Source organism: Paramormyrops kingsleyae, chromosome 8, assembly GCF_048594095.1.
Source record: "Paramormyrops kingsleyae isolate MSU_618 chromosome 8, PKINGS_0.4, whole genome shotgun sequence".
Lineage (NCBI taxonomy): Eukaryota > Metazoa > Chordata > Actinopteri > Osteoglossiformes > Mormyridae > Paramormyrops > Paramormyrops kingsleyae.
In genome coordinates this window covers 30,812,541-30,826,324 of record NC_132804.1, presented here as the reverse complement: position 1 = coordinate 30,826,324, position 13,784 = coordinate 30,812,541, and the positions used below count along the sequence as shown (strand labels likewise).

General features: G+C 49.5%; 1 protein-coding gene across 6 annotated transcripts in view; it reads right to left on the bottom strand.

Annotated features, from left to right (window-relative positions):
- Positions 1-1,010: 1,010 nt before the first annotated feature.
- The window catches only part of LOC111835929 (1-phosphatidylinositol 4,5-bisphosphate phosphodiesterase gamma-1-like), a 32,257-nt gene continuing 19,483 nt past the window's right edge, over positions 1,011-13,784 (bottom strand). For 4 of the 6 annotated variants that reach the window (XM_023796733.2, XM_072715664.1, XM_023796734.2 and 1 more), the window contains exons 18-33: positions 13,471-13,671; positions 12,838-12,957; positions 11,595-11,775; positions 11,298-11,375; positions 11,028-11,131; positions 10,223-10,316; positions 9,908-9,977; positions 9,488-9,651; positions 9,299-9,395; positions 8,681-8,905; positions 7,883-8,031; positions 7,649-7,763; positions 6,960-7,121; positions 6,636-6,724; positions 2,912-3,159; positions 1,011-2,087 (exon numbers count right to left, since the gene is read on the bottom strand). In XM_023796733.2, coding sequence (XP_023652501.2) covers positions 2,923-3,159; positions 6,636-6,724; positions 6,960-7,121; positions 7,649-7,763; positions 7,883-8,031; positions 8,681-8,905; positions 9,299-9,395; positions 9,488-9,651; positions 9,908-9,977; positions 10,223-10,316; positions 11,028-11,131; positions 11,298-11,375; positions 11,595-11,775; positions 12,838-12,957; positions 13,471-13,671 — 2,086 coding nt within the window. In that variant the 3' untranslated portion in view covers positions 1,011-2,087; positions 2,912-2,922. Of the gene's footprint in view, positions 2,088-2,911; positions 3,160-5,816; positions 6,725-6,959; positions 7,122-7,648; positions 7,764-7,882; positions 8,032-8,680; positions 8,906-9,209; positions 9,396-9,487; positions 9,652-9,907; positions 9,978-10,222; positions 10,317-11,027; positions 11,132-11,297; positions 11,376-11,594; positions 11,776-12,837; positions 12,958-13,470; positions 13,672-13,784 lie in introns of those variants that run through there. The other 2 variants (XM_072715665.1, XM_023796736.2) reach the window with 2 other exon arrangements.

Here is a 13,784-nt window from a genome sequence, read left to right as displayed (position 1 = left end):
TTGAGTGATTAGTGGGGTTCGTTAAGGAGGACGTCCCAGCCATGCTCGGCTAGTCGTTAATTGAGTCTGACGTTTGTGGCATAAGGATAGATAAAAATGCAACAAATGGAAAAGCTGTTTGTGAAATCTCATTTTAAAGAAGAATGTTTTATGCGTCCGTTTGGGTGGTGATATGTCCGCGACCCCTGCTAGCTCCCCATGTGGGCCACAGCAGCCCCCCACCCCTGTTCATGCAGAAGTCCTGCCCTCGGCTACGTGCCACAGCACAGACACACGTCCTGGGTTGCCAATTCTCATGGTTCTCGTGTGACTCACATCCACACAAGAAATCTTACAGCAAATCTATAATATTCCAATATAAACCTAAAATTTGCTATATCAATAGCATTGTAACCCTACTTACAAGGTAATGAAATGTGCACATACACATCGATGTGTGCGCAGACTTGTCGCAAATTGAAAGTCTCACTCCAGCCAGCTGACCAAAGTTGACAACTCTTCACCGCCCCGCCCCAGGCCCCACGGCCCAATGTCCGTGGCTACGTGCCGCAGCACAGAAACGCATGGCACGCCCACCCTCTCTCTGGCCCGGAACATTCTCCCACGTTCTGTGCTCTCGCCATGCGGGTGTAGGTGTTGGCTGGCTGGTCTTGCAAGCGACACACGTCTGGATGGTAACATGCAACTACCGGGGCCGGTAAGGCACGGTGAGGATTATCCTGGTTTGCTGGGATTCAGGGCGGCACACGGGAAAATGGCGTGAGGCAGGGACTCGTGGTGCTGGTGTTCCCAAACAGCACCTATATGACGGTGGAAGTGGACTGGAACAGGGCCTCCCGCTCAGCATTAAGGACTCACGCCTGAGGTGAGTAACTCTGAACAAATGGCCAGAGGCGGCGGCTTGCCGACATGCTGGCAATTAGCATGATATTAGCATCAGCGGCACAGGACTCCTGCTTTTCCAGCATCAGTGTGAAAGCAGATCAAACAACGGGAGCCAACAGGACATCTGAAAATGGCTGAAAAGCATTTTAATACACAAGGCAGCATTCAGAACAAACCATCGTCTGGCAAAGTACAAACACATGGAAGCGCTTGGTGTGCTCCCAGCCAACGGGGGGGCGTTTCTACAAAAACATGTTAACACGTAATTTTCATAGTTTCATTTTAAAAATATAATTTTCATAGAAGTGGCTGATTCAACCCCCCCACAGTGAGTCACTGCCGTGTAGCATGAACACAGTCTGAGCTTTTTACGGCGTCTGGCACCAGACCTGCTTTTATTTCTTTTCTTTTTTTTCTCTTTTTAAAAAAAAAAAAAAACTGGTTTTACTACGACACCTGCTGGTGGGAGCAGGGGCCACTTGGGGGGGGGGGGCATCCCTACGTGTAGAACCAGCATCTGCATGACGTGGCAGCCCATCACGCCACCCAGCCGTCTGAGGGCCGGAGGCCGCTCGTGAAGTGGGGGTGGGGGGGCATCAATTCAGACGTACTGGGGCTGCCCCAAAGCTGACAACCAGCCAGGTTTAGTTTTGGTCCCTCTCCCACTTTCTAGAGCTTCTACCCCATAATGATACTGAAGTGGACCAGCCACCTGGACCTTACACCCCTCCTGTGGAAAACTAGAAATTATAACTTTAAAGAGACAGTATTTCTAAAGTAAATCATAGAAAATCAGATCTTATAATCAGATAAAAACAGACGGGCCAGTGAAGACATCTGTGTGCGCTGGTGCCACACGAATGATACAAAACAAAAGAGAGGATAAACAAAGCAGAATAACAGCCCATCTGCAAACGCTTCAGCACACATGCTGTGACGGCCTGCGTTCGGGTCGGCGTGCTTCTCATCCGAGGACGACTCAGCCGTCCCCCATGGAACATTCCGGCGTCTCCCGATTTCACTCGCGCCTCTTTCGGCTTCCAGATCTTGACATGTCGCACCCACAGCAATCGCTCGAGCTCCGTTTCCGAGGAGACGGGAAGACACAGCTGCCCAGAAGGTGGGCTCGGGCGTTTCCGTAGAAACGGGCACTCGCAGCAGAGGACGGCGACAGCATCGGGGGCTCTGCTCTCCGCCGCCGCCTGGGGGGGGGGTGACACACATCGTCGTCCTCGTCTCCAGCAGGACACGCTGCCTCTCGCAGAAATGACCCCCTGATCTTGTGTGGCTGATTATTCTAATTTACACTTTATTCAATTAGGCCAGGTTTGCGCTGCTAATTTAACGTGACCCCATTCATATTTTCTGGCACAAATCAAATTCTCCATCCCTCTAAAGCATGAATAGCTCTGAGCTGGTAAGACTGCCATCCCATCCAGGCCACGCCTCCATCTCTGACAGTAGCAGGTCGGTTTTTAAAAACACCATGTTCTCCGTCTTCACACAGCCTGTCGCTAAGCCCTCATACATTAACACAGAGGAAACACGCTGAATTTCACTGTAGTGTGAACGTGGCATCAAACAGCCTACAGACACATCCTGGTGAGAGTTTATGCAGCACAGGTCAGGCATGCGAATCTGCACACTCCAGATTAGCGTTTGAAAAGCACAGTTGACCTTATGGTTATATGTGAACAGATGTTACTGACCCAGTGACTTTTCATTCATCGTCATGCGCACTGAAGGTAATATCAAGCCGATTTTATTGAAAAAGGAACAACAGTTCCACAGAGAAAGATGTAATAAAACTGGTGTTATTATTCTCTCTAACAGGTTTAATTTGATCTGCAGCTCCTGAGGGTCACAATCTTTACCTCAGATTTTTATGCAAATCAGTGCGTCAGAAGTGATCATCCTGTTTTGTGTTCTAGACCCACACAGACAGAGTCTCAGGCACATTTACACAGACACACACAGAGCACCCCCCCCTGGACACGGCCCCCTCAGCCAGCTGGACTCTTCCTACCTCCCCCTCTCTCAATGACGCACGCGAGGTCGCCTCCTGCTGGAGGCCTCCATGTAGTCCTGCGGCACCTCCCGCGCCGCACGGAAGTCAGAGGTGGCAGAGCCCTGGTAGCGCAGTTCCATGGAGCTCTCCCGGCCGTGGTACCGCGAGGCCTGGGCCACCAGGCCGGGCAGTGGTGGGAGAGAGGCGATGCCGGCACTGGGAGCAGGAGGCCCCAGGTAGGAGCCGGTCACATCACCATTATCGTTCTGCAAAGGAGGAAGGAGTGTCTCATACCACACCATGCGTGTAGGTTCATGTGCATTTAAGAAACATCTTTACCGGTATCATTAAATTTGTACCTGTGTGGCTTAAGGTTTAGTGTTAATCTTGGGGGTTAGTGTTAAAAGGGTTAGTGTTGAGGGTTCAATGTTAAGGCCCCCCCATGCCTCCTCTCTCCTCCCCACACCGTGGCTCTCCAGCGCCCCCTGTGTGCTACACCCTCTTCCCGCACCCCCTTCCCCGCTCGCCGCCAGCCGTATGTTTGGATGGCGCCTGCCATCTGTTTGAGTCCCCGGGTTTCCGATGTATGTAAATAAGCGACACAGTGCTGCCTAATCTCCCAGCTGTCCGCCATGCGCACACAAGCCTCTTGGGGGCGCTGCCAGTGCTTCTGTCAACAACACGGTATGTCCTACGGCCAGCTCGCTTCCTGACCACTAGGTCAGCAAAGCGTGCATCATTTCCCGCCCTGGAACATCCATCCATCTATCTATCTTCAGTAGCTGGAGCCCCATGGGAACGTCTGAGTCCACCTGGACGGGATGCCCAGCTTACAGACCCGTTTCAGCACACTGAGACCAGAGATCTGCACTCCTGTGCAGGTTAACATGCAGTTAAGAGGAAGTCCTGAGTGCATGTAACCTTGTTGCAGGAAGGGCTGATGGGGGAACTGCCAGCCAGGAATAAAATTCTTCTTCTTTCTCCTGAGCAGATTATCTTGCATTATTCATATAGTGTAACGACCAGAGCGAGGGCATCATACAGAGATGATGTGTGAGGGACGGCAGTGGCAGCATTGATGGGCAGAACCCCCGACAAGGTTCTTGCAGGTTTCAGTAAGTTAAATTTAAGACCTTTTAAGACCATTATGAGTAAAATTTAAGACCAACACTGTGCATTACTAGAAACATTCGAATGATACCAGAAATTCTCATATTTTATGTCACTCATATCCTTAGCCCAACATCCACATATCATATTGTGTTTACAAAGTGCGTTTTAATAAGTTCACATGTGTTTAAAGCATGTGGGAGTGGTATTTTAAGGCTTAATCTATAAAAAAAGTTTACGTATATGGTCTTTCTATATCGCGAATTTTCACCTATCGCTGATGGGTCTGGAACGTAACTTCCGCCATAGGCGGGGGATCCAGACCCATCAGCCATAGGTGAAAATCCGCGATATAGAAAGACCATATGCATAAACTTTTTTTTTTTTTTTTATAGTTTAAGCCTTAAAATATATAGTGATTCCCCGCCTATGGCGGAAGTTACGTTCCAGACCCATCAGCGATAATGAAAACAACTGGAAACAGCTGATAAACACGGGGAATCCACACGGGGTTAACAAGGGGGCGTGGCACACGGGAGGAGCGGACAAGCGGGGAAGGATATACTGCACTTCTAATCATATTATTTAGATTTTCTAAGCAATTTTTAAATCAAATAAGTTTTTTTCCCCATCTCTATTTTGCTTTTTTTGTCTTGGTTTAACTTTTTAATATCTTGTTTTTATAAAGCACATTAATCATACCCGTGTATGATAATAAAAACTTGCCTTGCCGTTCCATAAGGAGACAGAGAAACGTTCTCCTCAAGACCACACGAACAAGTAAAAACTATATGCTGGAAACTAAGACATTCACAAGGTAACTCCATGAAAAGCTTTGTAAAAGTAGAAATGTGTTTATTTTATGATAAGATAACATGAGCCAACTGGCTAGTAGTTGCCTTTTAACTGAAAAAAATCACCCCAGTCAGATAAAAAAATTACTAACGCACTACATCAAAACATTTACATTGCAATAATGTATGGCATGAAATAATCTTGTAACTATATCATTCTGTAATACAAATAATAAAACAACATACCGTTCACATTGGCCTCAAGAACTAAGTTAGCCGTTGATTCCCCTGCACTTTTTTTTTTTTTTGATTCCCCTGCACTTCCTGTTGCGGCTGGGCGTGCACGTGACGTCAGTGGCTGAAAGTGCACGTTCTGCAGCCAGACCCTTCTCAAACTGTTTGCCTGGCTGCAGTGATCACGCGATGGGATTTTTAGTTTTTTTTTTACCACGCAGACACTGGTGCAGACCAGAAAACACAACCATCATTTTACAGCGTTTTTACTATTTTATTTTCTGCGGACAACGCTTTTTGGGAATGAACGGAGGTAAGAATTTTAAGACTTGGGTAAATTAAATTTAAGACCTAGGATGAAAATCTGGGCATTTTTAAGACATTTTAAGGCCTTAAATTTAACTTTCTGAATTTTAGACTTAAGACCCCGCGGGAACCCTGCCCGGGGTCATGGGGTCGATTATAGCCGCTATGTGTGGAATTTGCATGTTCTTCCCATGTTTCCCCATGCAGTCCAAACACATGTAGGCAAGGATCTCTACCCAGCATATATGAGGATCCCCCTGCCTTTTCCCCTGGGCCTTCAGAACGCTCACCATGCCCCCATACTGGATAGGCAGTTATGAAGGATGGATAGATCGCTATTGGTACCAGTTTCCGGGTGTTTAGGGTATAAGGTTAGGATTTACAGCTTAGGCTACAGCAGTGGTTCCCAAACTCTCTCTGCAGGGCCCCCCTTTTCTAGATAGGAACATTATTGAGCCCCCCCATTCAAACTACACAGGTTCAGATTCAAACTTTATTTGAAATACAACTCCCTTTTCTAATTGAGCGAAACAAATGCAATTACAAAATACAAATGGAGCTATTTCACTACTGTGAGAAAAAAAGAGCAATCAATTAAAAATAAAAGTCCAGCATAAGTTTGAAATTATGCAAATAAAACATTCCTGTTAATATTCATTAGCGTACACAAATTAAAGTTTGTCTTACGATTACCGCATTTTGTTTTTAATGATAACCGCAGGTTTCAGCCTGTACTATAGCACAAAACAACACTAAATCACACCCATTAACTGCATAGTCTCCCTGCACTTCATGTAGACAATTTTAAACCTCGTTTTTCATGATATGGTTAGATTTTTCTGTCCAGTACTGCAAAACGTCATCACGCGTCACCATGTCACAGGGTACAAAAATGACTTAAGACAGATCGTACAGCACCTCTCAGCCAGCTGAACAAACTGGAACAGCCTCCGTGACGACACAACTTTGCCCTTATTGGCTGAAGAACGTAACATTCGTATCCCAGGAAGTTCTGATGTGTTATCTGCTATTTCTCCCGAATATCACATAAGCAGTGAGAACTGGTTTTCAGTTAATTTACCTGGTAAAATAAAGTTTAAATAAAATACATAAATGCTCTAATAGTACACGTAAGTTAGTGGTTTATATATTGTTATTTACTGTAAAAGTCTGTGAAGAGATTATTTTGCCCCTGAGGCTATCCCATTGGTGCGCCGCTCCACAATACCTCTGCGCCCCTCTAGGGGGGCATCGCCCCCCATTTAGGGTATAGGGTTTAGGGTAATACTCGTTCTTACTCTCCCGCTCAGGATGTTTATGTGAACAAGCAGGGCTGCCAGCTCCAGGTCCTCACTGTAGCTGTTCTTCAGGGGCACAGACCTGTAGCCTGTATGCATGCAGACACACACAGACATTGTAGTTAGAGTCAGTCCTGCACCAAACACGCTCACAGCACCACCACCTCACAACAGGCATAATTATTAAGCATCATTTGTGCTACAGTCACAGAGAAAAGGGTTCAGTGTAGAGTCTCAAAAAATCCCAACTGCTGAGTATTTAGCTGTAAACAGTGATGGTTCTGGTCCAGATGGGAAGACAGTCAGAGGAAGTTCTGAGCCCACCAGTTCTGAGCCCGGTGACTGGGAAGGTGGCGTGGGCCAGGAAGTTCTGGTCGTTGAACAGGTCAATCTCGTAGACAACGAAGCGCAGGAAGGCGAATGCTGTGTTGTGGATGGTGAAACGAAACAGCCTGCTGGGCCAGGTGGGGTTCAGGCCGTTATCTTCTACATGGGGGGGGGGGGGTGGAATGTGGAAAGATACAAAGATACAAAGAGATACAAAGACAAAGAAACAGAAGATGGAGGTCAGGGTGCAGGCAAACCAAGAACTCCTCTTCTGCCCTCCATTTACAGCAGAAGGGGTTTGATTTGATGACATTCCTACTGGTTAAATCCAATTAATATGCAGGTTAGAACTAACAATCATTCAATTAGAAGTAAAAGCTGCTGTATACCTGTGATCGGCTATTAACTGTTATTAGTGTTTCATTGTAATAAAGTACTTTTTAAGCCTGCCGGAGAAGATTCTTAAAAGGCAAATCGGCGTGGCCTCCCCAGTCACGGGCCAGCTGCACACAGAGAGCGCACTCCATGAATTTTCATGCTTATCTGAATATTCATAGCCAACGGTGAATATTCAGGAACACGCATGAATATTAATTGCAGAGCGAGACTTCAACACGTTCAAGCTTCGTAAACACGGCACTGTTGTTGTCCTTCTGGATCCGGGGGGGAGGTTGGGGGCGTCTCACCTGCAGAGTCCGACTTCTGCTTGCTGCAGTCATACTCGGCCCCGCATACCTCAACCTCGACCAGCGGACACACAATGCCCCGGCCATGTTTGGGTAGATGCCTTGCTCCCAGTACCTGGAGTGTGGGGGGGCAAAGGTGGCCTGTCACATTGAACATCGCGAGAAGACTGTTATACCTCTTGTAGACATGAATGATCATCCCGGTTGGCGTTGCCGTGCGGACTTGGGCCACACCTCAATATGCAGAGTAATTGGTTGCATGCCGCGGAGGGAGTAGCGGTCGAAGGGGTCATAGGCCTCTTCCCTCATGACGGATGGCTGCAACATGTAGCCACACCGTCCATTCAGCATGAACAGGGCCTGGTTCATCTGCATGGGCTTATCTGCCAACAAAGAGAAGCAAGAAGTGAACATAAGAAAGGTTATAACCACTGGATGGGCAACTAAGCTTGATGCTGATGGTGACTTTGAATTGTGGTGCTGCAGAAGACTTCTAAGAACACTGTAGTAGGCAGGTGAATCAGGTTAAAAAGACCAGCAACAAAGTGGATGGACCCATTAATCACAATAATGAACCTGCTATTTGGACACCTGAAAGTCAACACAGAAGATAGAACATTTTGGAGAAATGCTGTCTAAACTTGCCAGCAGTCAGTATGAATTATATGGCATCTAGAAGTAATAGCAAGGTTTCTCCAAGCCAACAGAATATTTTGTGTTGACTGGGAACATGTAAACCATGTCGCAGCAAAATCCCACTAGAGGAGAATGTTGTCCTGAGTCCATAAAGAACTAGACTTTCTCACATCCCATGAAAGTAATTTCTGCTGAGCTAAGAATTTTCTTTGAGCTTCCAGACTTGTTCAGAAAATATTTAGTTACACTGATTTGATAACAGTAAGTTCTGCAGTCTGTCTTGCTGGACCTCCCAGAATCTGTCACGGTCCATCAAGCTCAAGGAGAAAAAAAACGAAACGTCGTTACTGACACAGCAGCAGCGCTAATGAGCCGCGGTGTGTCTCCTGTTCCTACCCGCGGTCTGGAAGTTGAGCGCCACCAGCTGGCTCCCGCACAGCCACATGGGCAGGGGGTCGTAGTTCGACGAGTCCAGCCGCTGCCCCTTGGGGTAGATGCGCGACAGCTGCCGTCGGTTGTACTGCAGGAACTTCCTGCCCTTGGCCCTGCTAACATACTTCTCTGCCTTGGTCTCAGGAAAGGAGGACATATCACGGTAGGAGGTGCGCTCGGTGCCGATCTCTGAGGGTGAGGAGGGTAGGGGCGAGAAAGGTTAGTGTTAGGAAGAACGGCCATCGTGGTGTAATCAGTAAGCTCATGGTGTGCAAGCCTGATCTCGGACAGCTCACATTCAGCCGGATGCTAATCCAACTCAATATCCAAAATGAACCGTTTGTCTTTCCAAATTCAACCAGTTCATCTTTTTTTCTCAATACCGAGGCTGTTAGTGGCTGAAAGAGAAACTCTCTAGTACTGGAACAGGCCAGAATGCAGCTGGACTAAATGTAGGATTTTGGGGGACTGCAAGCCAATGACTGTGACACACCAAGAGCAGCCAATCCTGCAGGACAGCTCCAAGGCCCAAGGACCAATCACAGTGTGGCTCCAGTGGCAGAATCCAAGAAGGGATCTTACTGTCTTCATCAAAAGGCACCGGCCGGCAGTAGACAACAAGGTCTGACAGCTCCAGTGCAATCTTCTTCCTCCTCTCCATCATCTTCCCTTCTTCAAGCTTGAAGGAAAAGGTGGTCAAAATACATGCTTTTAATGCCCAATTCCTGATCCACCCCTCAGTGTAGACATCCATGCTGAAAAGTCTGGCACCTTCGCCTCTGATGTCATGGCAACCTCGTTGATCTTCTGAATCCAATCATCAATCTCTTCCTGGCTATTTCCCGCGATGTCCAGGGTTGTGCTAGGCTGCGGCATCTCCATGGTGACCAGGGAGAATACGTAAGGCTGTTTGCCCTTCCCCTCAGGCCTGGCCACTAGGGGCGTGGGTGTTCAAAAAAAAGATGCATGATGTTTTGGCTGAATGCCAGCTCATCTTGGCCTGATGTGTGAAAATCCCAGAAGGGAACACGGTCTGGTGCCCTTAAGATTTAAAATGGCTAAACGCAGCTGCTCTGCTGGCTTATAGTAATAACAAAAACAGCATATTTATGAATAAAAATTAAGCACACATATCACTGAAATTTAGCGAGGAGAAAAGCAGCCCAGGCTGTGATAGCCTGGGACACTCACAGATCCGACAGGAAGACACGTCAACACTTCCTCTCAGCAGATTTCCCAGAGGGCTGTTATCTGGCAGAGGCTGTTGGGTGGATGGGGCACTTTTCACATGTGGCATTCTCGACTGCTACATAATCAGACACTTATACCACCTGAATGTCACCATACCATTCGGCAACCTAAAAATCAAGGTGCAGGAAGAGGAATGGCCACAGAGCTACCGGAGCTTAACAACTTTCATTGATAGAGCTCCATTTAAGTAATAATGCTAAGCGGAGTGATGCCATGGTTACTGTGAGAGGTGGAGCGGTAGTTCGGGTGGCTTACAGACATCTCCATCTCTGCAGACAGGGACCTGATCTCCTCTACGTAATTGGCTGGGAACCAGAGCTGCTTCTTCCCCTTGCAGTCCCCCTTCCACCTGTGAGAGTGGTTATAACGCAAGTCAGCTCATACTCCACAGGCCTACATTATACACACATTCTATAGCCCTACACTCTGAAAGCACATACTCCACGGGCCCACGCGCTAAGGGCCCATGCGCTAAAGGCCCATACTCCACGGGCCCAGGCGCTAAAGGCCCGTACTCCACGCGCTAAAGGCCCGTATTCCACGGGCCCACGCGCTAAAGGCCCATACTCCACGGGCCCAGGCGCTAAAGGCCCATACTCCACACGCTAAAGGCCCGTATTCCACGGGCCCACGCGCTAAAGGCCCGTATTCCACGGGCCCACGCGCTAAAGGCCCGTATTCCACGGGCCCATGCGCTAAAGGCCCATACTCCACGGGCCCAGGCGCTAAAGGCCCATACTCCACGCGCTAAAGGCCCGTATTCCACGGGCCCACGCGCTAAAGGCCCGTATTCCACGGGCCCACGTGCTAAAGGCCCGTATTCCACGGGCCCACGCGCTAAAGGCCCGTACTCCACGGGCCCACGCGTTAAAGGCCCGTACTCCAGGCGCTAAAGGCCCGTACTCCACGCACTAAAGGACCGTACTCCACGCGCTAAAGGCCCGTACTCCACGGGCCCAGGCGCTAAAGGCCCGTACTCTGGCTGCCCATAATCACACACACACACCATCATTCAAACACCTACATCAGACAGCTTCCAACCTGAAGAGGTACAACTTACCACAAGGCTTCTGGCTTCTCCACGTTGTAGATGATGGTGTTCTTGGTGAAGGAGAGCTCATCGAGTTGATTGGCCGTGTAGTCGTACAGGGCCCTCACAGTGCACTGTGTACACGGGGGTCAGAGGTCAGCACAGAGATGCTAAGACAATAACCATGTGACACTCAGAAAGGGCTTTGTCATGGCAAGAACAGTCACCAGACATGAGCACAAAGCCGGCCTATTTTCCCATATATTCAGGCATGTTCTTGGTAGCCTCAGATGTACAAACCTTAAATGCAGGCATCTGGTTTGCTTCTACATAGAATCCCGGGTTGCGTCCTTCATACAAAGAGCTGTAGTCAGGTTTCTGTATTGAGAAGAACAGAACACCAAACAGCTGAGGGATGAGGGATGCACTGACCCATTTCTCCCTGCTAACAGATAAACAGCAACAAAGCCTCTGCTGGATTTTTACTGGACCTGAAATGGGTTGCTAGCCTATCATGGACTAGACAGACTGAAAGATCTGCCTGCACGTGGCTGGGGGGAAGGGGAGGGGGGTGAGCTGACGGGCGGGGCTACTCACAGCAGTGCCGATCTTCTCAAGGGTCTCCTGGTTGATCGGGTAGCGCAGCACCATCTTCCTGTAGAGGGGGTGCTTCTTGTAGTAGCTAACCATGTCCACCAGGCTGTCAAACTCAGATGTGCCCAGCATGATCAGCTGGCCCTTCTGCTGCACCCGGCAGTGTTTGATCTTACCCTCCGCCCTTCGAGGGAGAGCATGCATACAAAGTGCTGTTACCCAGCATTCCCTGTGCAGTTCTAAGTTCTAACAGAGCAGGATTACCCAGCATTCAACTCCACAGCACTGACAGTGCAGGATTACCCAGCACACCCTCCACAGCGCTGACAGTGCAGGATTACCCAGAACACCCTCCACAGCGCTGACAGTGCAGGATTACCCAGAACACCCTCCACAGCGCTGACAGTGCAGGATTACCCAGAACACCCTCCACAGCGCTGACAGTGCAGGATTACCCAGAACACCCTCCACAGCGCTGACAGTGCAGGATTACCCAGAACACCCTCCACAGCGCTGACAGTGCAGGATTACCCAGCACACCCTCCACAGCGCTGACAGTGCAGGATTACCCAGCACACCCTCCACAGCGCTGACAGTGCAGGATTACCCAGAACACCCTCCACAGCGCTGACAGTGCAGGATTACCCAGAACACCCTCCACAGCGCTGACAGTGCAGGATTACCCAGCACACCCTCCACAGCGCTGACAGTGCAGGATTACCCAGAACACCCTCCACAGCGCTGACAGTGCAGGATTACCCAGAACACCCTCCACAGCGCTGACAGTGCAGGATTACCCAGAACACCCTCCACAGCGCTGACAGTGCAGGATTACCCAGCACACCCTCCACAGCGCTGACAGTGCAGGATTACCCAGAACACCCTCCACAGCGCTGACAGTGCAGGATTACCCAGAACACCCTCCACAGCGCTGACAGTGCAGGATTACCCAGCACACCCTCCACAGCGCTGAGATTGCAGGATTACCCAGAACACCCTCCACAGCGCTGACAGTGCAGGATTACCCAGCATTCCCTCACCACGTTTATTTAACATAAATCAAGTGGTGTTTCTTCCCCAGTATGTCTCAGCAGGCTGCTAGCCAGGACAAGCAAAATGTGCCACAACTGTGGCTGTCACAGGTCAGCTGAGGAGCCAGTCATATCCCACTTGTCCCCGAGGTTTCAGTCACATGAGGGAAGCAGCACAGATGGCACGGCGATGTAGTATGGAGTGGGGGGTACACCTGAAGGAGATGGCGAAGGAGTACTGCTCTGTCCTCTTCCTCACGAGGAAGGCGCCGTCACGAGGCACCCTCATCAGCATGTCTTCCGCGTGCTCCCTGGACAGGCTGGCGTGGTACCATCTGACACAGGGAGACACACACAGCAGCCTCAGGTGGAGCACCCCTTCCTGGAGTCACTCATGCATGACCTGCACCAAGTCACTGGGAGTCTAATCAGTACAGAGGACTCCCTGATCCTTATGGTCCAGCGTCCCCCACACACAGTCACAGGCATCGTAAGAATTCTCTGCAGGAGGTCACAGCTTTACTCAGATGTTCTGGGAGTTTCTGAAGTGGGAGGGGCTAGCACGATACTCGTCGATCACTAAGGAATGCCAGTGGTGTGATCGGCAAGACGGTGTACCCATACTGAAACCTGAGTCATCTCGTTAAATATCACAGACGCGAGAGTGAAAATAAGTGTGAAATATTAAGCTGCTTTACATAAAAGCATCTGCTTAGAAATCCGGTAATGATAAGCTACGTGATGACAAGGTGAAGTGTGGGACTGCACAAGTCTGTCCCAAACGGAGAAAGAAGCTGTCGGGGGAGGGGGGTGGGGGGAGATGGGGGCTCGCAGACAAAGGCACTCACTCCTTGCCCTCGTGGGAGTTGGTCTGGGGGATGGGTTCGGTCAGCTTGATTTCAAACTCATTGCTGCGCAGCGCCACCTTCTGGTAGTGGGTGATGAGAGCAAAGAGGCTCGGGAATGTCACCATGTCCGTCAGGTAGAACTTGAGGCTGCTTCCCTCCTGTTGTGAATGGATACGGCAGTGCTGGACCTCGCTGGATCGCCTAGTGGACGGGAGGAGCATCGCAGCCCCGGATCAGCATGTCAAGCCTCCAACTAGACTGGCAGCATGCAGCCACAGGAGAACGGGGTGCAGGCTGAGGGATTAGACCCGAAT